The sequence below is a fragment of the Pipistrellus kuhlii genome, unplaced genomic scaffold, assembly GCF_014108245.1.
Source record: "Pipistrellus kuhlii isolate mPipKuh1 unplaced genomic scaffold, mPipKuh1.p scaffold_m20_p_1, whole genome shotgun sequence".
NCBI classification, from domain to species: Eukaryota; Metazoa; Chordata; class Mammalia; order Chiroptera; family Vespertilionidae; genus Pipistrellus; species Pipistrellus kuhlii.
The window spans coordinates 64,613,996-64,638,061 of record NW_023425404.1 but is presented as its reverse complement, the minus strand read 5'-3'; the positions used below and the strand labels follow the sequence as shown (position 1 = coordinate 64,638,061).

General features: G+C 40.0%; 1 protein-coding gene across 3 annotated transcripts in view; it reads left to right on the top strand.

Annotated features, from left to right (window-relative positions):
• STXBP6 (syntaxin binding protein 6) overlaps positions 1-24,066 on the top strand; it is a 255,314-nt gene that overhangs the window by 184,197 nt on the left and 47,051 nt on the right. For 2 of the 3 annotated variants that reach the window (XM_036450614.2, XM_036450607.1), the window contains exons 3-4: positions 16,790-16,920; positions 18,015-18,180. In XM_036450614.2, the coding sequence (XP_036306507.1) occupies positions 16,790-16,920; positions 18,015-18,180 (297 nt within the window). Of the gene's footprint in view, positions 1-3,154; positions 3,178-16,789; positions 16,921-18,014; positions 18,181-24,066 lie in introns of those variants that run through there. The other variant, XM_045585078.1, reaches the window with a different exon arrangement.

The window sequence follows — 24,066 nt, the reverse complement described above, 5'->3', positions numbered from 1 at the left end:
GCAGGAACTCTATCTAATTTTGCCTAAAGTACCAAAATACTAATTCATAAACAACAAGACTCTACTGCAATATTATCAGGCAATACTGTTTTTATTTGAAGGAGCCTCATGTATTCTGAATTGAGAATTCCTCAAAATTTAACTGAAACTTCCCTTTGTACTACCTATGGGAGAAAATGCTTCCTGAGCAAATGAATAGATATATACAAGCAGGGTTTAACCTATTAAACTTTCTTTCTCTTAATTTTATGGTTGACAGTATTACAAGTGTTCCCCCTTTTTCCCCTTTGACCTCTACCCTGCTTCTGCCCCCTTTGCAGGTCCTCAATAATGTTTGTCCATGGGCTGTGTATATATGCATGTAAGTTCTTTATTTGATCTCTTCCTGTTACCACCCCCCTTCTGAAATACATCAGTCTGTTGCTTGTTTCCATGTGTCTAGATCTGTTTTGCTCATCAGTTTATTTTCTTCATTAGATTCCACATATGAGTGAGATCATGTGATATTTATTTTTCTCTGACTGGCTTATTTTGCTTAGCATAGTACTCTCCAGGTCTCTCCATGCTGTCTCAAAGAGTAAGAGATCCTTCTTTTTTATAGCTGCATAGTTTTCCATTGTGTAAATGTACCACAGATTTTGTATCTATTTATCTGCTGATGGGTACTTGGGTTGTTTCTAGATCTTAGATATTGTAAGTTGTGCTGCTATGAACATAGAGGTGCATACATTCTTTCTGATTGGTGTTTCAGGCGTCTTAGGATATAGTCCTAGCAGTGAGATCACTAGGTCAAATGGCAGTTCTATTTTTAGTTTTTTGAGGAAAGTCCACACTGTTTTCCATAGTGGTTTTACCAGTCTGCATTCCCACCAGCATTCTAGTGTTCCTTTTACTCCACATCCTCACTATCTCTTGTTATTTGTTGATTTATTAATGGTAGCAATTCTGGCAGGTATAAGATGGACCTCATTTTCATTTTAATTTACATCTTTCTGATAATTAGTGATGTTAAGCATCTCTTCATGTGTCTCTTGGCCTCTTATATATCCTCTCTGTAAAAGTGTCTCTTTAGATCCTCTGCCCATTTTTTAATTGGGTTGTATGTCTTCCTTTTTTTGAATTGTATGAGTGCTTTATATATTTGGAGATTAACCTTTTGTCAGATATATTGTTGGCAAAAATATTCTCTCATGTAGTGGGTTCCCTTTTCTGTTTGACACTGGTTTCTTTTGCAGTGCCAAAGCATTTTAGTTTAATGTAGTCCCATTTTCCTTTGTTTTTTCTTGCTCTAGGATATATATCTGTGGAAATTCTTCTATGTGAGATATCTGATTAACCTATTAAACTTTAAAAACTTGGCAGTTTAGGGTAAATCATTTGCTTGCAAACAGTGATTTCCTTTGTGTTTCTAAATTAGATTTAATACAGCAAAGTTCTAAAATGAGTGTTACATAGAAATATGTTGTGGGGAAAGAGTGTGGGCTAGACTTCCTAGGCAAGGCTGGCAGAGGGAGGATCTGAAGTTGGCCTGAAGATAGGCACAGTTTAGATTTGCAGGAGGTGGCCCTAAAGGTGTCCCAGGCTGATAATTCAATGGAGCAGAGCCCTGCAGACAAGATGGGCTACGATGTGGAAGGCCCTGGGAGGAACCTGGCTTTTCGGTGGTTCCAAGGCTCTGGTGGAGTAGAAAGTAAGGCTGGATAGATGGGGACCAGACGAGCATTCAGTACCCAATGATACTTTTGATCCATTGCAATAATTACTGAAAGAATTAAGCATTTGTTTTTTTCTAAAAATAAGTTGTATAATTTGCACTGAAATTATTAGGGCTGCTAAATGGTTTTATCTATCCATCAGCATAGCATCTTCTGCTTGTCATGAGAGGATTGACGGCAATGGGGAACTTTCACTGACAGCCATGTACAGACTTCTTTCTAAATGTGAGGACCTAGAGATAATAGTCTGGTATCGAAAGGGCAGCCTTGCAGTACATCTGGGTTGGACACTAGCTTCACTCTGTGGAACTCTCAATGACATTAATGTCCTTAATAAAGGAAGTGTGCACAAGAGAAGCATTAATTCTATCCTTGTAACAACAAACCCTAACATGTCCTTTATGTGTATTAGTCATTTCCCTAGAGTCTACTTAGAGTTGGCACATTCTGCTGGTGCTTATAGTTTTGTGATGGCCACATGATGTATGCTACACAGACTCACAAGTGCCTTGGAAGTCGAAATGTACATGCACAGCATCATATATATCAGTAACTGCAGGTATGAAATCATAGCAGCCAAGAAAATATTCAATAAAAAATAAAAATGAACACTTGGATACTGTGGCCTGTCACTTCACTTGTAATTCTTGACTTGCCAAAATTCATTTGTCTTTTATATATTTTACTTTTTTTTTAACTTATAAATGAGTATCCTCTGAGGCCCACTTGGACTTCCTGTTTATATTAGAGAGAGGGTAGGAGTCTGTAGATATGTTGATAAACTAAAATTTGAGTTTGGAGAAGTAAATCTTTGTTAGGATGTTGACGTAGTTTAGTTTCCCTGATTATCTGTTTAATATTGATAGTTCCTGTAAAGTTTTCCATTTTCACAGAAGTGCTAGCAGCCCTTGGTTCTAAGTTAAGCTGAAGGCTCAGCAAAGACTAGTTAAGGAATGGCTCTATTGGCAGTGGAGATTTTGGCCTGTGGAGTAGAATGGAGAAAAGTTGGTGCAAATTTGTTTCTGGTTGAGAAAGTCCTTCATAAGGAGATCTGAAGAGATAATAAAGAAGTTGATTCTTTTAGCCATTAATGAAACAAAGAGATACCAGATTATCAGGAAGGTGCAGTGCCTGGTATCTCACTTGTCTTACAAATTTTCTACCTTTGACGAGTGGAACAAAGTGAGTATTCAAAGTTAGTGGGTCCACTTACTGGCATGCATTCTCCTTCAACAAATGCATTCTCTGCCTCACACAAATTCCATCTATCCATAATGCTTGCTCCTGCAATTCATTTTTTTCAGATACTTACTTTTACTTGGCTTTTACTTCCATAGTGAAATATGGCTTTTACTTCCATAGTGAAAGAGGCACAGTGACATCCAGTAAAACTGAGGAACTGCACTCCAAAGGGTATACTCCCAAGGGTTGGGAGCTCTATCTCTGATCCCCAGGGGCACAGGTTAGTGACCACATTCAGCATTTTCTGAGAGCAGTGGCTTCTCTCTTTGGCATGGAGCAATGGCCCAGTATGGTGACTGCTGTCTGATTCAGCTTGGCTTTAGCTAAATAACCTCTGATCTAGATCAGAAGTCTGAGGGAGAGGACAGAAAGCCTGGGACCAGCAAGTGGAGGCCTATGGACATCATAACCGGCTGAGTTCTGAGAAGAGCTAATGTATCAAGAGTTATCTCATCTCCTTAGGACAGTTTGTCCTCCAATTCTGGTCTGATGGATGTGGAAATTACCACTGGGGAATTAGAGAAATCTGATTACCATTCATTCAGCACCAGAGGGTTTACTGTTTATTCCTTTTGTTCCGAATGTTCATCCAGGCTGTGCTGTTGAAAGAGCTCCAGGGATTTTTCTTAGGAAGCAGTCATTTAACACAAGTGGCATCATTTATTTCAGAAATGATTTGTAGGTGGTTACGTAAATACTATGAAGTACATAACAATGTGCTTTGCCTTGGAATCTGCAGCATAAGCCACCAAGGAGCTGACTTTCTCTGCAAGAGAAGCAGCTCTTTACTAAGTCAGAATTTGTAGTCAGGTGCACCTGGTTATATTTTTTTTTATTTTTCTTCCCCACGTTGCCTTAAATGACCCAGAAAAAAACAAACAAAAAAACAAAACAAAACAAAAAAAACAAAACAAAAACAAAAAAACAATAGCACAGTCATAGCCAAAAAAGAGAGTAGAGTGGCTGATATCTTATTACAATCATCAGTACATAGAGTAAATCCTTGATTATTTCTGATGGAAATGGTGATATTTCTTGTGATACATATTTGAGTTAGGACTCTGATTAGGGCACCCTACCAGGTGCTATGAAGAACACAGAGGCATAATTTTTAACTAAGTGTTATGTTTAATAAACAAGGGCCTACAGTAAATAGGCTTTGGGGTATGAAGACTAAAACTTGGTGATGACTGACTGAGGATTTCCTTGGAGTGGAGATGGGTCAACAGCTATGAAGACACTGTTCCCTTTTCTCTCTCTCACTATTGCCATCTGCTCTAAGCCACTGTCAGATCTATCTTGGACCACTATAGTACAAAATTCTAAGTGTTTTTGTGTGTGTTTTTTTTGTTTGTTTTTTTCTGTTTTGTTTTGTTTTGTTTTGCTTTCATGCACATTTTGCCATGACTTATTTGCCCAACAGCAGTTGGCTAATATGTTTTTAAATGCAGATCAGATTTTATTACACTCCTGTTTCTTGCTTACAAAGCCTTATACACCAGGGGCCTTCATAATCTGGCACTTGCTTGCATCCATGACCTCATTCACTTTTTCCTTTTTTTTTTTTTTTTTTTTTTTATTTTGCTACGATGGTCTTCTTTCTCTTCCTTGAACATGTCAGGCACACTCTTTCCATCTTTGAGCTTTGGCTTGTTGTGCCCAAAGGATGCCCGAAGGCTAGATTATAGGGAGGGGTGCAATTAAACAAGAAAGATGAGGACAGAAGAGAAAGCCTTTGGATTTTATAATTTGGAGGTGTTTTCATTTTCATGGGGGAGTGTGTGGAGAGGTGATAATGTGACAGGGAATTGATGGGTTGAGTGGTGGAGAGTAGTAAAGCAGTAGAGGCACTAGGCACATACAACTCTTTCCTTTCACGACCACATTCTTCAAAAGAATGGATGGGGCTTGATGACTGGCCTTATCTATAAAAGATTCTCATAGTAATAGGAAAAGAAAACATTAATCACAATCATAGAGTGGAAAAAAAAGTTATTAAAGAGGTAGCAATGGAAGCTTTGAGGAAGAGCGGTAGTTGGAGAAAGGTTCTAGAAGATATGGACAAGAAGAGGACCATGAACCCAACTGGAGAATTTTGCAAATAGGATATATTTACAAGTCCCACAGGTAGATTTTTAAATAAAAGCAAGTGTCAGAATTACATTGAATAAATTCCCTTCTGGGAAGTAAATTTATATGTTGAAATCCTAAATCCCAATGTGATGGTATTAGGAAGTGAGGACCTTTAAGAGGTGATCAGGTCATAAATGTGAGGCCCTCATGAATAAGATTAGGGCTCATTTAAAAAGGAGACCCCAAAGAGCTCCCTTTCCCCTTCTTCCACGTGAGAACACAGTGGAGAAGACAATATAAACCAGGAAGTAGGATCATATCAAATGCTGACATCTTTATCTTATACTTCCCAACCCCTCCAGAACTATGGGAAATAAATTTATGTTGCTTATAATTGCCCCAGACTGTGATACCTTGTTATGGCAGCTCAAATGGCCCAAGACAATTTCCAGGTTTGCACACTGTTTCTCTGTTTGTGGGTGGTGTGGTTTTATTATAGCAACTTTGGAATCCCCTAAGTGGGACAAGTGCTGAGATGTTACCTATCAGGATTAGGGATTTCAAATTGGTAGCAATTCTCAAACCTTGCCATAATTATCATCATCATTATTATCTTGGTTTACTTTTTATTAAGGTATGACACATATTGTAAGATATGCAAATATTTTTAATTATACATTTTTTATTGTTGATAGTATTGCCGATGTCTCCCATTCCCCCTCCTTATCCTCTTCCTCCCAGCTCATACCCACTGTTAGCATACATCCTTCTTGCTCTAGGGAAGTCAATTTGTTGTTCTGTTCTAGCATTCAGCTGATTGGATGAGACCCACTCACATGAAATGCAATCTACATTACTCAGAGCTCCCCAATTAAAAATTAAAAATTTCAAACACTTGCCCACCTGGCGTAACTCAGTGGTTGAGCATCATCGTATGAACCAGGAGGTCGTGGTTTGATTGCCTCCTGCATGCACCCACCCTACCACCACTGGGAATCAAGCCCGAAACCTGGGCATGATCCCTGACCAGGAATTGAACCAGTGACCTTTTGGTTCCTGGGCAACCATTCAGCCATTGCACTACACTGGCCTGGCTCCCAATTTAAATATCTTATCCAAAAACATCTTCACAGAAGCATCCAAAATAACATTTGACCAAATATCTGGGTACCATGGCCTTGCCAAGTTGACACATAAAATTAACCATCACAGCTAAATTCATTAATTTTCCTGATTGCTTTAGACTCTAGGGGTGTCGAACTCAATCAGAGAAGGGGCCAAAATCTAAAATCCAGCCTAAATTGCGGGCCGAATGGTTTACTGAACAGTCATAAACTGTCATTGTGATGGAAACGCAGCGGAGTGTAGTGATGACAGCGCGGTGCGGGCCACATTGCAAGGCCTGGCGGGACGGATTTGGCCCGCGGGCCTTGTGTTTGACACATGTGCTTTAGAGTGTGTGTGTGTATGTATGTATGTGTGTGTGTGTGTGTGTGTGTGTGTGTGTGTATATATATATATATCTTTAACTTGCTTTATGTATAGTATAGGAACCTTCTAATAATTCACTTCCATTTCTGCCATCCTGATCTTGCTATTGTTGTCAGACATTTTACTTTTTCATATGTTATAAACTTTGTCATTTAGAAGCAAGCATTGTTCAATCTAGGACTAATTATTCCTCATGAATAGGGCAAGATCCTGCTGTGATTTTCACTGTTTTTCCGGTCTGGCTGGGGGGTACAGGCACTATGCCCAGTCCTGTGTGAACATGGAGTAGTTTCCCCTATTCATTTTAAGTGATTCTCTCTCTGGCCTCAGATCACCTCCTAACATACAAGTGGTAAGAAGTACTCAGCTAAATACGCAAGGCAGAATCTCTGCAGATCTCTGGAGTTCTCTCTTCTTCATCACTTTGCCCCCCCCCCCCCCCCCTGGGCTCTGAGCTCTGTCTCTTCAACTCCAGCAGTCTGCCAGTCTCTGCCTGGGTTCTTCCTCCTTACGCCACAGACTGGAAAACTCTACCAAAGCAGTAAACAAGGGAAATTATATGGCTCACATCATCCATTTCCCATATCATAGGGGTCACTGTCTTTCATTATTTCATACTATAAACCCAATGAACAAAGATTCGTGCTAGAATGGGCTTTTCTTTCCCTGGCTGCCTGCACCGCCTCTCCACTCTGGCCCAGCCCCTTTCCTCTCAGGCCCGGAGCTGCCTCTTTCCAGTCCAGAGCTGCCTCTTTCTGCTCCAGCTCCACCTTCTCAAGCTGCCCAGAGGCCCTGAGAGACCTGGGGTAGGGCAGAATGCCTGGGTCGTCACCATGGCGGCAATGCAAGCATCCCTCCTACCCTGTCACTCAATGTTATGTATGCAAATTGACCGCCATATTTGTTCTGTTAATTTGCACATCAATCCTGATTGGCTGGTGGTGTAGTGGAGGTATGGTCAATTTACATGTTTGTCTATTATTAGGTAAGATATTTTGTCCATTTCTGGCTATTTCCAGCAGAAGCAGGGGCATAGCACTCATTTTTATTGTAGATACATGGTTAGAATTATAGAATCATAGAGTATATGCATGTTTAATTTTAGTAGATATTGCCTCGAGTTTACCAAAACAAATTAAGCTAATTTTAATTGTATACTAATATAATTGACACTCGTTTTACCCAAAACATGTTGCCAGATTTTATTCCCCGGTTTAACAGAGTAAAGAGTGAAAATGACAAGTTCTTAGTGACATTATTCACTGCTTTTAGAACTTCAGTGGTGTAAACCCTAATATAAAATGTATTATTATAAAAGTATTGGGAAAGTGGTGGTGGTGGTGATGAGGGAGGAAAGTAGAGATACCAGTTACATCTGTCATTGACTGACAGTCGCAATTATATTTCACAGCTATGTTTGCTAAGTAATAACAGCTTTGGTTTAAAAAACAAAAAACAAAAACTAGTGATATTATATGTTTAGTATCTAGTCCATTAGAAAAATCGCTGTTGCTCTGCTTCCTTCAAGTTTCTCTCTCTCTCTCTCTCTCTCTCTCTCTCTCTCTCTCTCTGAATGCTCTTTTCACATTGAAGGTGATCCATATTTTAAAAGATTGTGCTCAAGCCCTAACCAGTTTGGCTCAGTGGCTAGATTGTCAGCCTACAGACTGAAGGGTCCCAGGTTTATTTCAGTCAAGAGCATGTACCTTGGTTGTGGGCACATCCCCGGTGGAGGTGGAGCATGTACAGGAGGCAGCTGATCGATGTCTCTCTGTCATCAATTTTTCTAGCTCTCTATCCCTCCCCCTTCCTCTCTGTAAAAAATCAATAAAATATATTAAAAAAGAAAAAAAAAGATTGTGCTCAGCAGTAGGTTGCAGGGTATCTGGGTGAGAGAATGCCCCTCTTCAGAGCTGCTAAGGGACAAGGAAGTGGAGACTGCAGAAATGGTTCAATCTTTTCTCACTGGAAGGAGCATTTGAGCTCTAAGAAGGCTTTTTAGCAACTCTTCCAGTTTAAATATGTATTGAATTTCTAACAAGTATGACATTTTCCTGAAGAGAGTCACTGTTTGCCTATACCTTTCAGTATATAATGGCTAATGTTAAAGAAATGCATAACATTGAAGGAACCTCTTTCTCAGGTTTTTACTCCCAGCCTTTGAGCTTCTTGTATAATAATTTAATTCATTCTTGAGGAAGGTTGCTGCTTCTTTTGTCTTTGTCTTTAGATTCTCTGTTTGTAAACCTCTCCTAAAAAGATAAAAAATTTTATTTACAACTGTTCCCAGAATTGAGGAAGTAAGAACAGAATACGACTTGCAGAGTGTACTTAACCCTTTCTGTCCTCTCCATTGGATATTACAATATTTGGTATTGGATTTCATCTCTTGCAGAGCCAGCACAGTTCTCACAGCTCTAGGCATTTAATTCCTTGACTTGGACCTGTTTGCTTGTTTCAGTTATACTACATATGGGGCCCAGTGCACCAATTCATGCACCTTGAAAGAAACTGTGTGCTGTGAGGCTGCGGTAGGCACAGGGGCGAGTCTCAGCCCACCCTCTGCAGCCCCACCCAGCCCCTCCTGCCACAGCCCACAGTCCCCTGTCAGCTGGTAGCCCCACTATCACTGCTGCCAATCCCACACACTGGCCCTCCTCACACCCACTGATGATGCGGAGCAATTGGGGATGGTGCCAGCATCAGGTTTGAGTGGGGTTGGCATCATCAGCAGGAGCAGGGGGAGGTGGAGAAACCTTCAGGGGCAATCAGGGCCTGCAGCTGCTGCTTGCATCTGCTGATGGCACCAAGTGATCAGGACCAGTGCCAGGTGCGAGCAGTAGCTTCGGTGCTTACTCTGGGTGTGAGTGGGGCCAGCACTGGCAGTGGGTGCCAGCAGGGCAGACGCCAGCAGCAGGTGCAAGTGCTAGGCAGGACCACAGCACGCAGGAGCAAAGAATTTCCAGTAACCAACAGAGGCTCGCCCTGATGACAGTGACTGGTGCCCCGCCTTAGTCTGGCACTCCCACTCACCTGCTCCACCATCCAGCCATAGCTAATGCCCACCATGTTCCACACATGCGCCCTTTGTGGTCAGTGCATATCATAGCAACTGGTTGTTTGGTTGCTCCGCCACTCAATTTGCATATTAGCCTTTTATTATATAGGATAGATTACATGTTATACCCGTTCCATAGAAAGTATAAAGTCAACCTGGCCGACATAGCTCAGTGGTTGAGCATCAACTTATGAACCAGGAGGTCATGGTTTCATTCCCAGTCAGGGCATATGCCCAGGTTGCAGGTTCAATCCCCAGCATGGGGCATGCAGGAGGCAACTGATCAATGATTCTCTCTCATTACTGATGTTTCTATCTTTCTCTCCCTTTCCCTTCCTCTCTGAAATCAATAAAAATACATTAAAAAAAAAGATCTGAAGTCATAGCAACTAATATTAACCAGGTTTTATAATTCATTGTATGTTTACCCTTCACCCAAAATGTATGCAAATTGGTTTTCTCCTCTGATCTATGGGGTAAAGTCTATAGAAGCTAAAGACATCAAACACAATGGTAAGTCTTGGCTTGCTATATCTCAAACCTGAAATCATGTTTGCAGGGAGGCTGAAATGAACAGAATAATCACTTAAAAGAGATGCTGCTAGAATAAGGATTGCAGGAAAATATATTTTTAAAGAGATATTAACCCCACATTTGTCTCCTAGTCTCCTAATATTTCTTTTCTTCTTAATATATTTTATTGATTTTTTTACAGAGAGGAAGGAAAAGGGATAGAGAGTTAGAAACATCAGTCAGCTGCCTTTTGCATACCCCCTACTGGGGATGTACCCGAAACCAAGGTACATGCCCTTGACCTGAATTGAACCTGGGACCCTTCAGTTCGCAGGCCAATGCTCTAGCCACTGAGCCAAACCAGTGAGGGCAGTCTCCTGATATTACTGTAATTTGTTGGGTTTTACCATTTTCTCTATTCTCCCTAGTTCTTAGATACTGCTCTTTTCTAATAAGGAAATAGTTAAAAAACCCTTGAAACTATGGCTTGATCTGAAAACAGAACAATTGAACAATTAAATTGGGGCATATTCATGATTTCTGGTCGGAACAAGAACTGTTTCTCCTTTTATTGGAGAGCCGCTCATTCATTTGTTCACTCATTCATTTGTGCATGCATACCTGTAGTGGCATTTGTGTCAGTTTACAGTATTGAAGACTTGGTGGTGCTAGTCTGGAGAGGGCAGTGCTTGCTGAGGGGAACTAGAACCCCCTGGGGATTAAGCTTCCTGATTTCAGACTAAAGATTTAACAGCCCAAGATGACCTCTGAGAGTGTACCTGAATCTGTCTGTCATTGACTTGAAAGGTAGAATACCCTTTCAAAATAAAAAGCTACCTATTTTTATAGTTTTTTTAAGTGAAACTATAAATAAGGTAAAGAAGATTAAAATTAGAATGTATTAGGTTTTAGAAGTTGCAACTAAATCTCAATGGCATGTGACATAAAACTTGCACATTTCAAAATAATACCGTCTTCTTTTGGTAATTTGGAAATATAACCAGTAGTAATTCCTATAAAGTTGGTATAGGGTGGTTACTTGCTCTACTAATATGTTGTTGTTAACTACCCTCCTCCATATGGTGCTGTACCTTCATATTAAGGGTATCATTCCCAAGGAATGCTTGATGCAAGATATTTCTTCTTATTCTTATCCTTCCACTAAATGACTTACCCAGACTTCTGCACTTGAAAGCAGTTTCCTATATAAATGGTTGCTTTTTCAGTTTGGAGGAACTTCGTAGACTTACAGTCTCCTTCCCCTCCTTGATTCCTTCTCCAATTTGGAAATGAGGGTGTGATGTAGGTCCAGGCCTAGAAACTAGTGGTACCAAATAGTGAATTTTTTGTGTGGCAAATTTTCCTTGTGATTATTTCTTTTGTAGATTAAGGAGGTCCTCCTTTATACCTCAAAACCCTCTGTCCTGCTTCCTCCCTGCCCCGCCCCTCCCACTTTGAGTTAGTAGAGTAGGGGCTATTGAAAGAATGGCACCCGACATTCTTCCCCACTGGCTTGTGCTCAGGTTGAAATGCCACCATTTTTGCTGTGATTGTTATTTCTTTGGATTAAATTTTTTCCCCCTAAAAACATACAGATTCAAGAATATTGTTTCAGGCTCATTTGGGTCCTGTCAGCAATCTAGCCAGCACCTCAGGTGGGGAGTGGAAGGAGAGGGCCCCAAAGACAAACTTGGCCATTTCATGAATTGGTCTAGTTGGAGGCAGGGAGTCTAAACTTTTTCCTAAATAATGATATGCTTTGAGAAATACTATGAGAAACAAATGATCAATGCCGTAGTGACTGCAAATACTCTGTTTCCTACTAACTACAGCAGTGATGGTATTTCTCTATTCTGAATGTATTGGATATTTGAAATAGCAATATAGGTAATTTGGTTGGCCCAAATTCTAAGCTTTTAAACATTCAGCCATCTCACCAGATAAAACTGCTGATGCTGCTGATGCAGCCTCCAACCTGATACTTATTTCTTCATAGATACTGTTAAATTCACCTAGACATTAGAGTTTGGGAAGAGCATTAGGAAACCAGTTCTAAATAATCATTTCTCACCTTTCCCTTTTAACCTTTTTTCTTTCCTTTTCTTTTTTTTTAATCACATAAGTACCCAGAAGGCATACTCAATCTTTTATTTCCTGAACCACATTTCAGAGGGTTTTATTTTTAGTTACCTCTGACACAGCTAAAGAGCAGCCCCAATAAGATTCTATGTGGACATCACTTTTTTTTCCTTGTTTCAAATTGCTTATTTCTCATCAACAGTCTTGTTAAAATCAAAGTTTCTGGTCATTAGACTCCAGCAGAGCAGAGATAAGGCAGGCCACAAAATGCTGACCTCTTATCTGTAAGATCATACTAGAACTAAGCAAGGAGAAATTTTAAAGTATCTTACTTAGGTACCTAGGTGTCATTAGTCTCAACATCAGACTGTATAGATGCAATTTGTTCTTCAGCACCTTTGAGTTGTTTGTTTATTTTTTGAGAGAGAAATGACCACATCTATACTAATTAAAGGGTAATATGCTAATTAGGGCACAGGTCTTCTGGACATCTATCAGATGTCCATCCAGACAAAGCCACAGTGGCTACAAGGCCTGGGGCTCTTGGCAGCCCTGGGCTCAGGCAACTGCGAAGCCTGGGGCTCAGGCAGCCAGCTGTGAGTTCCAGTGGCTGCAAGGCCCAGGGTTCAGGCCTCACACCCACCACAGCTGGCAGTGGCAGCAGCAGCAGCGGGGTGAAGGGGGCAGCGCCTTCCCCTGATCAACCCTGTTTCCTCCCACAGACGTCCCCTGAGGGCTCCTGAGCTGTGAGAGGATGGATGAGAGGAGGCAGGCCTGGCTGAGGGACACTTTCCCTCCCCCCCCCCCACCCCCGTGCACAATTTTTCATGCACTCTGCCTCTAGTAAGATTATAAAATGACTCAATCTGAATTTAATGTAGATTAAAATGTTTGTTCAAATGTTAGTAAATATTTAAAAATCACTATGAAAAATCTGATAGAGGGTATAAAGATAAAGTGACATTTTTATCTGCTGATTGTTTCCTTTAAAGGCTGAGACTAGATATTTTGTATCTAAGGCAAAATTGATTTTCTTGTTTAGAAGGACTCAGAAATGATGCTGTGAATAATGAGATTGTAGAGGGGAAGTGTGACTCTTTAAAGAAATCTCTCAGCCATTGGACCTAGAAATGGAAGATTAGCCATTTTAATCACTGGCAGTATGCATTCCTTGGCTGTTTTGCATAACATGCAAATAGCTTACATTTCTGTCTTTCTTTCCTTTATCAATCTTTGCCCTTCCTTCATCAACTCCTGACTCACAGCAAGACCACATTTGACCTAAGATGGTGCTTTGCCATTTTCCTGCATATTGCTTTCTAATTGAATAGAGTTTTTTCTGATTGGGCAAAAGCAAGGCTGGTGGTCTCTACTCCTTGACTGTGTGTCTTATTTTTGTATGTTTCCTGGAGGGACCATTTTTTAAAAGACCTTGTTAGGCAATTAGTTCATTAGGCAGATGTTATACTACCCGAGTAATGATATTCCAAGTGTAATAGCTCTTATCGCTGCTTCTTAACTACAGCCTCTATGTAGATCAAGTCTACATGGAGGCTGAAGAGGAGGTGTGCAGCCATGGAAACCACATTCTTTTTATCAGAACTGGTAGCAGAAGGACCTGAATTTGGTTGGCCCACATGCTTCTGCCTTTCTCTGATGCCACCATAGAGAGCAGTGGGTGCCAGGAGTGGGAGCGAATGAAAAACAGCAACAGGTATGAATAACCCTAACACTGGACTTACTGAGTGAGTTTCTCATGCTTATCAAGCCAGCAATCTTAGAGAAGTCATTTCCGGCTAGGTTTTTTGACTTTATCTAGGAGAATAACTATGTTGTGATAGTTGTAAACACCTGGCTATACTTGCTAATCACCATTTTACCATAGAGCAGACAGCAGATGCCACACGCTCCTCCTCACCCCCCCACAACCCTCTCATTTGAAATTCATAGCATTTATGATTTCATTATATTTTTCAATTATATTTTTACATTATTGTCTATTTAATATAGGTAGAGCTGTATCTATTTATGACTTTAACATATGTTTTTCTCATGAACTTATTTAAGTAAAAAAGCAAATTTATGTAAAGGGTAATGTTAAGAAAATAACAGTTTGGATATTGTCAGAATCACAACAGTAGTATGTGTATGTTTCTGCCTCAAAATAGAAACTGAGATGCTGGAAATAATAACAGTAAATAAAAATTAAACCAAAACAGGCTTAGTGCCCAGGAACACTACCCAGATTCCAAGAAATGGGCAAGGAATAAGCCAATGGAGGCGGGGAAGGGGGGGGGGGGGCAGGGCTGGATGGAGCTGTAACTGCCTCTATTAAAAATGACCGCTTGTCATGTGGGTGGGGTTCCTTTATTTCTCATTTCAGTGACAACCTTCCAGTGGAACTTGCCTTTGTAAAATGTCAGTGCTAACTGTGCCAAAAACCATAGCGATCTTGCATTGTGTTTGAGCTTTTATAATGCTGCAAACTACTTGCAAACCCTAAATGAACAGAAGTAAAAATGGTTCGTAACAACTTTAACTAAAGTTACAAAGAAAATGTTCATGTTTTCCAGGATGCCTAAATGCCGAGTGATTTACATAAACAAAGGAGGAAATCCTCTTTGCGTTTAGGGATGTGAGTCTAATATAGGAACCCGTGTTTTCCTGTCATTGAAAAGCATTCTTTAATCTTTTAAGCACATTTTAGGACCTGCACATGTTCCAGGTGTGTTGTTTGCTTTAACATTAAAACACAAGAACAGGACATGACTATTCAGAGAAACCTATTAGATCTCCCTTTATGTCATAGGAGACACAGAGGGTAAATGAATTGAATTAAATGGATGGACAAAGCCCTGAGCAGACTGGTAATAGTTATTCCTAATGGGACTTAACAGGCTTATACTTGGAGCTGAAGGCCAGAGAGGCCATTTGTGAATGGAAGACCATACATTTCTTCTGATTCTGGGTGTTAAGGGGATGATGACTTTTTAACCATGAAAATAAATGTAATTGGTGTGAAACATTCAGAAGCTTTCAGCCAACTAGAACGGAAATAATGGGTAATAAGCTTAAGCACTATTTGAAATTTTAAAAAATATATAATTGCTAAATTCTGGTTAAGAGCAAAGGGATAAGATTGTACGGAAGCCATAAAAATAGTCCTGGAACCACACCGCAGGGGTTCTCACCAAACCTAAAGGCAGGGACCCACAGTTCATTCCCTGAGTCCCTGCTCTCCTGGCCCAGACCCTGTAGCACAACAGACACTGGCATGAAAGGAGAGGCTTACCACCAGCCGGGACTGGGTAGGTACTCTCTGCCCTTCATTCCTCAAGGATTCTTTCTGCCATCTGTTGAGCATCTGCATAATTATTTGAAAATGTGGAATCAGTGGGGTTATTTAAAACAAAAAAAGAATGTGCCACTGATACACAGTTTTATTAGGGTAGAATTCATTATGACAAGTAGTGCTTTCCATTCTTTCTAGTTTCTTTAATAGCATCATTCCTATTAAGTTTTACATCCCTGCAGCCAAGGCTCATAGGAGCTTCTAGGAAAACCCTTTCAAAACACTCACCTCCCCACCCTGGAGGCTCTACGTCATGAAGTAAGCCAACATAGAACAATATTCCAAGTGATCCTGTCCTGGTGGCTGGTGCTTGACTTCTGTGTGAGAGGTGACACTGTCTACTGTCAGCATGCCTAAGGCTGGCCGGATGGACTGTGCTGGTTCTGCAGGTGATTGACCTCAGGAATTCTTACTGGGGGGAGCAGGAGCACCAAGAATGTCAGATAAAGTCATATTCGTTTGTAAATTTGATACAAACTAGACTATATTTTAAATCCAAATGGTTTTGTGGTTTTTTGTTTTTGTTTTTGTTTTTTTAAATGAGGGATTACTCCTTATCACTAAAACCTAAAATATTTACTCTGGATTAGATAATTAGAATATGCATTGCCGTTCCTTAGGGGAACTTTCTTTAAAATTAAGCCTTTCCCAATGACCCCGACCTGGTGCCTGTTGGCCCTGTATGTCTCTTTCCCTGCAGTTGGTTATTGCACACTTGCAGCCTCCATTAAAGATGCTTGGTGTTATTGGGTTGAGCTGTGTTCAGTATGAATGGATGAAGACATAAACAAAGCAGCCCTTAACAATCATAATGGTAATGTAACTGCTTGAGAGTAGCAATTACAACTTCTATATCTTTTGACCTCACCTCTCACCAAAGACATACATATTCATTCTCTCAATAGATAGATATGTGTGTGTGTGTGTGTGTGTGTGTGTGTGTGTGTTTGTACTGTATATATACTAGAAGCCCCATACACGAAATTCGTGCAAGAGTAGGCCTTCCTTCCCCTAGCTGCTGGCACCAGCTTCCCTCTGGCACCTGGGACCCACGCTTCCCTCCAGCCCCAGTTTCATCTGGAAGGGCATCTGGAAGGACGTCCGGTCTAATTAGCATATTACCGTTTTATTTTATAAGTATATGTATAAGTATTTTTTTCTTCTCTCATTCTCCTTTTGAATATGCATGTAAGCGTGAGATAGAAGCCCACTGACAGGGAACAAACCAACCTGCACAACCACTAACCAGTGGTCTTTTCTTGGCAGTGACAAACAAGAAACCTACACAGGCGTCCATTACGAAGGTCAAACAGTTTGAAGGCTCCACGTCGTTTGTGCGGAGATCACAGTGGATGCTCGAGCAGCTTCGCCAGGTTAATGGCATCGATCCCAATCGGGTGAGTGGCTTGTAGAGTGTAGAGCAAGGGTGGTCTCTTCACACGATGATTCTTTTATTAACCTTAGCTGAGGTGATGGTTTTCTCTGTTTTGGTTACACAAATAGGACTTTCTGATTTACCTTCTTATGGGGGATTATAAAGTTTTTCATGATGTTTGATACAGGAACCTAAGGGGATGCAGAATGAAAAAATGCTATGTCCAGTAATATGTTTATCAGCAAAGTGCAAAGACCAGAATTCAGATTCGTGTCCATGGCTATCAATATGAAAAGCCATGTTTCCCTAAGTTTCATTTATCTCCTCATACCACCAATTTATTTATTTACTTAAATAAATAAATCCTTAAAAGTTTAGGAGTCTATTAGATTTAATGAGATACATTTTTGATAATTATTTATTCAAAGTAGATTCCCCTCTTTTGCTCATGCATTTACCATATAAACATCAATAATGAAGAAAAAGAAAATGTAAATTAAAGCTATATGCTAAAATAATGAGGAGGAATCTTTTCCTGCCAGAGATTAGGCACAAGATTCATATGGTTTAGTGCTGATAACATGAATAAATTATGTCTCAAGTAATTGGGAGGATGATATGTAGTCTGAATTCTGACACAGGTCAATGTGTGGTAGGCTACAGGGACTTCTGTGATACTAGCTTTCTAGGAACATCTGTAAATACTGTAAGGTTTGGGTTTACTTGATAAACAGAAAGGTGGATTTTCCATGCACCTGGGTGCTAATAAAGATGAGCCTTGCCCAGCCGGTGTAGCTCAGTGGTTGAGCATTAACCCCTGAACCAAAAAGTCACTGGCTGGATTCTCGGTCAGGGTTGTGGGCTCGATCCCCAGTAGGGGGTGTCGGAGGCACCTGGCCAATGTTCCTTTCTCATCCATGTTTCTATCTCTCTCTCCTTTCCCCTTTCTCTCTCCATAGTTTTTTTTTTTTTTTTTTTTTTTTTAAAGATGAACATTATGATTAGTTTTGAAAGATGTTTTGCCTTTATGAGTCTTTTGTTGGGCATAAGATAGAAACAGCAGTTTTTATACATTGAGATCAGTAGTATTTCACTGTTTGTTTGTTTTTCCCCCAGGATTCTGCAGAGTTTGATTTGTTGTTTGAAAATGCCTTTGACCAGTGGGTAGCCAGCACAGCCTCAGAAAAATGCACCTTCTTCCAGATCCTCCACCACACCTGCCAGAGGTACCTCACGGACAGGAAGCCGGAGTTTATTAACTGCCAATCTAAAATCATGGGAGGTGAGTGGGCATTCATGTGACTTCAGTCATCCTGTTGCCTTAGACTTACTTTTATTTTACAAGTTAGGTGTTCCATAGCATAAAAAACATAAACAAACAAACAAATCAATACACGAGAACTATTTTAGGGAATTCATTGTATGCTCAATCTAAACACAGTGGTGTATTTTCACACTTATCCAAAAGCTGTTCTTTTTAGAAGAATGAGCTAAGATTGTTTTACTATAAGAACAAACCTGTTCCTTTACTAGAAATACCTTTCAGTTTGGCTTCTTTACTACCATTTATATAATTTTATTGCAGAACACTATTTTCCAGGTTGCTTTTTCCTGTTATTTCTCAAGATATTTTACAAATCCTATATAATAAAAGCCTAATATGCAAATTGATCAAACAGCAGCAGAATCGGACAGGCAGAATGACTGGTTGCTATGACATGCACTGCCAACCAGGGGGCAGACGCTCAACACAGGAGCTCTCCCAGCCAGCAGACCCCAGGCCAGCCAAAGTGGGTGCCATTGCCCCCCCACACCCCCCCCCCCCAATCACCCTACCAGTTGCCCTACAGATTGGCCCTGATTGCCGGTCAGGCCTAAGGAATCTATGAATTTTGTGTACCAGGCCTCTAGTATTAATATAAAAATTCTTACAGATGTAGTGCCTTTCAAATAGTCTCACTTTTATTTCTTCAGTGGTATACAGAGCTGGGTTAGGGTGAATGCTGTAAGCCAGCCTTAAGGAGCAAGTACCAGCATTGGCAACTTAATGAGACACATTTAAGAGGGTGCTTAACACATTTCTTTTAGGAGTTATTTCTTTTTAGAGAATTGAAACTGTGCTAAAAATATACAGGCCTTGCCAATCACTCTGTGAGATGAAGGAGAATATATATATCATGGGTCTTATTACTCACCTGATCTCTTGGTTTAAAGGAATTTTTTAAAATGCTCCAGCTTTATCTTAATCGAGTGTGAAATGAAAGTCACATTAGAGACAGTGCATGTTTTCTTTGGGATATATATCTTCATGTGAACATGGGCAGAACAACATTGTTCTCTCTCCGCAACTGCCGTACTTGTCATTTTGTCATTTGTTTGCTAGATGTTATATGGAGAAGACACTGTGCAACACATAATTATTCACTGAATTATTCCTCTTTCCCTTAAATAGGAAGTTCCTTATGTCATCATCCTTGAAAGGACTTTAGTAAGCATTCATGTAGTCATCTTATAGTTTCTTTATGTAGTCCTAGAAAAAAAAAAAAGAGGTGATGAGTAGTGCAATTAACTTCAAAGTTTGTACATCCTATGGTACAAAGGGAAAAATTTAGACATAGATGTTAAAAGGAAGGGGAATATCAAACACTAACCCCTTACTATTTAGAAAATATGGAACACAGCTTTCTATCATCTCTGTGCCATCAATGTTCATTAAATGAATACTGCTTTCAAAGTCCAGCCTTAACAGACTTGGCAAATGGTCAAAGTCCACCAGGCCTGGGACCATGACAGGCTGCAGGACAATGGAAAGTCCCTGCTATGAAACATTTTCCCCACCGGTGTCTGTATGGTCAGTAACTTGCTTGGCTAGCCCTTAAGCATCGAGTCTCCTCTAGAACTACTGTGACATTATGAATTTGAAATTTCTGTTGATCCAGCATTCCACTTCTCCCTATTCTATACTGAGCATAGAGGGGCAAGAGCAGTGCATTTCCTCAGGATGGAAACCTGAGCTGGAAACAGAGGGCCACAGAGTCACTCCTCTGCCCTTAAAGGAAACGAGCCACCTCCCTCAGCTCAGGTTGGGAAAAGTTTGGATGACTCTTCCCCACCTCCTCCCCTAAAGAATGGCAGTAAGCAGTCTCTCTTCTCTGCTGCCTCTGAAGCTCTCATTTCTTTTCTCAGAACAGGTCCTTTCATTCATTTAATCGCTCTTGGTTCATCATCCAGTTATACAACAAGTACTGAGTGCCTACTATGTGCCAGTCACTGTGCTACTTCCTGGATATGAAGAATAGTTCTATATTGGATCCCTTAATGGGATCAAATAAAATCCCTAATTCCAAATCCATGACTGGAAACTGTTCATTTGCCCTCTTGATTATCCTCAGACCTCCCCACACAGCCCCACCAGCTGCTTCTATCAGCCATTGGCCAGCCCTTCAGATGTCTTCCAGTGCCCTATGAACCCTAAATTATGTGGAGTTGAGACAGGAAACCATATATGCAATGTTGAGTCGTCCATTGCTATGTGTATCAGATGAATCTACAGATTGATTTCCTATGGTAGATAATAAGTTAATGAGACCAGAATTTCCGCTGCCTTTTGTGACCATAGATGCATCTCTCATCTTCTTTAGACCTCAATTTTCCCACGGGTAGCATGTAGGGGTAGACCAGTATCTAAAATCCCTTTTAGTACTGATTTCAGAATCTATAATTCCTAAGGTGTTGTTTTATTGTGAAGTTTAATCACTTTTTAATTTAAGTATCAAAAGCTTTAGTGCTGATAAATGTTGACTGGCCCTGGATTCCTATGGAAGGCAAAAAAAGCTTGAATTAAGCACATGGTAATTCGCTGGCAGCACATATGTCCTCCATGAGTATATTCTGTCTAATAATTGTTTATCCTTGGTAATAGTTGTACCAACAAACCCTAATTAATTAGCATGCTGATCAGTCTTTTGTGCTCCCAGTTATCACAAATCCAAAGCTTAAAAATTATGTATTGTAGTTCTCAGGCTACTACTTTCTGACACCTTTGATTCTGGGGAACCTACCCCATCTTCAGATCTTCATTTCCTTATTTTTAGATGAGATCTGTTCCTAATTCCATACTATCTTTTTAGCTCTTCTCAAGTATGGGCCACAAGTCCTAGACACCATTGGTTTCTGCACTGTGAAAAGCGATAGGTTTTGTGATTTTAGAAAACTGATATGGTGTTAGTTTGCTGCCCTACACCAGGTTCTTTATGTGTTATCATAGCAGCCTTTGGAAATATAATTTATTGTCTTCATTTTACAGAAAAGGAAGTAGACTCAGAAAGATTGTTAAATGAGGGTCACATAGCTAGTAAGATATTCAAACACAGGGTCACTCCTCTCTAAAAGCACCTTCTTCAAGGTCACTGAGTGCTACACTCCAGAGAATATCATTGGCATTGTCTTTGGTATGAAAGTGCCCCCTGGAGTTATAGAAGACTTTTGGAAAACGTTTTATATTTGTAAATATTTTTTTTAAAGGGAAGGAAGAAGAGAATGGCAGAGACTGTAGGTAGTTTTAACTTTTTTCCTAGTTTTATTACAGATATATAATTAAGATAATTCTTAAGCATTTTTTTTTTTTGTCCTAAGAATGAATGAGTCACCAGGGGCCTTTAAAAGCATCTCTATTTTGGCTGAAACCGGTTTGGCTCAGTGATAGAGCATAGGACTGCGGACTGAAAGTCCCAGGTTTGATTCTGGTCAAGGGCATGTACCTTGGTTGCAGGCACATCCCCAGTAGGGGGTGTGCAAGAGGCAGCTGATCGATGACTCTCTCTCATCGATGTTTCTAACTCTCTATCCCTCTCTCTTCCTCTCTGTAAAAAATCAATAAAATAAATAAATAAATAAATAAATAAATAAATAAAAAATAAATAAATAAATCTATCTCTGTTTGGGGGATTTTGTTTTTGTTTATCAGATCTTCATTATGTTAAAGAGATGAAAGTGAGGCTATTTTAGTGAATGGGGAAGATGATGGAGCCCAGGCTGAGAAAACCTCTTAGATGCTGCCTCTGGTCCTAGCCTGTCACGGAAAACTGAGGCCCAGTGAGTTTGAATGACTTTACCAAGGTTAGTGGGTTGAGAGCAAGAATGCCTGACTCCCACTGAATCACACTTTTTAAAATACTAGTTCAAATAGGATTATTATGTAAGTATCAAAAATTATACACAGTTCTTTTATATGTATAGATTCTGTATATGCCACATGACAGGTTTTTATTTTTCCCTTGAGGAGAGTCAGTTACACAGGAATGGATTGTATGGAATGTTTGAAGTTCTATCTCCAAACATATTTCCTTATCTCCAGAGGACAGACTGGGAAGCTTTGATCTTCTGATGCTGGTTACAGGATCTAGGAGATACTTGTGAAGTCCAGGAGGCTGAGTAAAGGCCCTCAGACACTGGAAATGGGCAGGGTGCTCTAAGCAAGTATGAGGGGGAAGCTGTGGTTTCTTCTCTTCTCATGCCTGTCAGCATTTCCTCTTGTCTGGATGGTTGGAGTACTAGTAAGCTAGGACACAGTCCTCAAGCTGTGGTCATTCCTAACCTTCATTCTATTTCGTTTTTAGTTCATTAAAGGTCGGGTCACCTTCAACAAATTCGAATCTATTCATTTAGTTGCTGGGTCCCTAAGTTACCAAGCAACCTACAGAGATTGAAGGCAGAGGCATGGAGCCCGTCTGACTGCTGAAATGTGACGTGACATCATGATTGGCAGGGGCCCTAAAAGGGAAGTCTTAGATTCATGTTGATCCTACTTACTTCTTCTGAGACAGTAGCTTTGTTCTCTCTGCTCATTGTAAACAAATAATTTCATAGTGTTATTTAGGTGGTAACACATTTGCACTTCAAAGATGCCTCAGAGTTAATCACATGTGTAGAACTTTAGACTCCAGAAGAGAGATTTGCATTGAACTAATTCATTCCATGCTCTGCCTCAAAGAGTACCATCAGTTTAGTACCATCAGTAACAATATGCCTTAAGTTACTGTCCCAAGGGGGAATTTGTTGTTTTGTTTCTTCATTTTTCTTAGTAAAATGTGAGAAAATCCTACATAACTTCACATTGCTGTTATTTACACTGTACTTTTGTAGTGATTACTTTTGGTCTTATTTATTTATTTATTTTTATTTACCTAATAAACTATGGAAATCCTTAGTGGTATTTGTAACTTCTGTGTTAGAACCACAAAGTAGATTCTTTTCAAACCTGTTTTTTCAATAAGTGATGTAAATCATTTGCAAGAAAGAAATGATTTCTTCAAGGCAAGGTTCTTTAAGTGAATAATAATTTAGGTGGTAACAGGTTTTTATTTTTCCCTTGAGGAGAGTCAGTTATGCAGGGAATAATAAAGCATGTAATAACAATAATAAAGTAATAATAAAGCATGTCCTAGTCTTTCCCTTGAATTCTAAGCCCAAACATCCTTGGCTAATTCACTCAATTACCTCTTCCTCTTTCACCTGTTTCAATATGAGTCATTCTTCAGTGAGCCCCACCTTTCCTCCTGATTCCATAAGCATTTATTCAGCTTTTAATATCCATCAACAAAGTAGCCACCTTGGTCAACTTTACTTAACTTTCTGGGAAAAATCAGTAAGCATATATAGAACAATACAATGATGCCAAGCTGATCACGATCTGCATTTTAAAAGATGGTTAGCAGTTGCCAGATAGACAAGGGCAGGATGAAATGAGCTCTCTGTTATTCAATAGTTAATCCACGCAATTTTATTTAATGTTTGCTATCTTCAGAATTTGAAATGTGGCAGGTTGTTTTCCAATAAAGCAGGCAGTTTTGAAATGTCATATAGTTTTGTCATCATCAAAGGGTATTTCTTAAGCATTGCCCTCTTGTGCACAGCCCTTCATATGGTGGGATAAGACCCAGACTTCGGAGGCCTATTAGAATTCCACGGACACATGTCTTGGATGTTTCCTTCAGAGCAGCCTGGCCCTCTGATTGATGCGCTAAAGGAAAACCAAATGGTTTTAATCTGGATTCCCCTGAGATAAAATATAATAGAATCTCAGGATTCAAAGTGTGACTTTGTATTGTACTTTTCTTCCAAACATTGTAAGGTCATCCTTGGGTGAGATGTGTAACTATTTCACCTG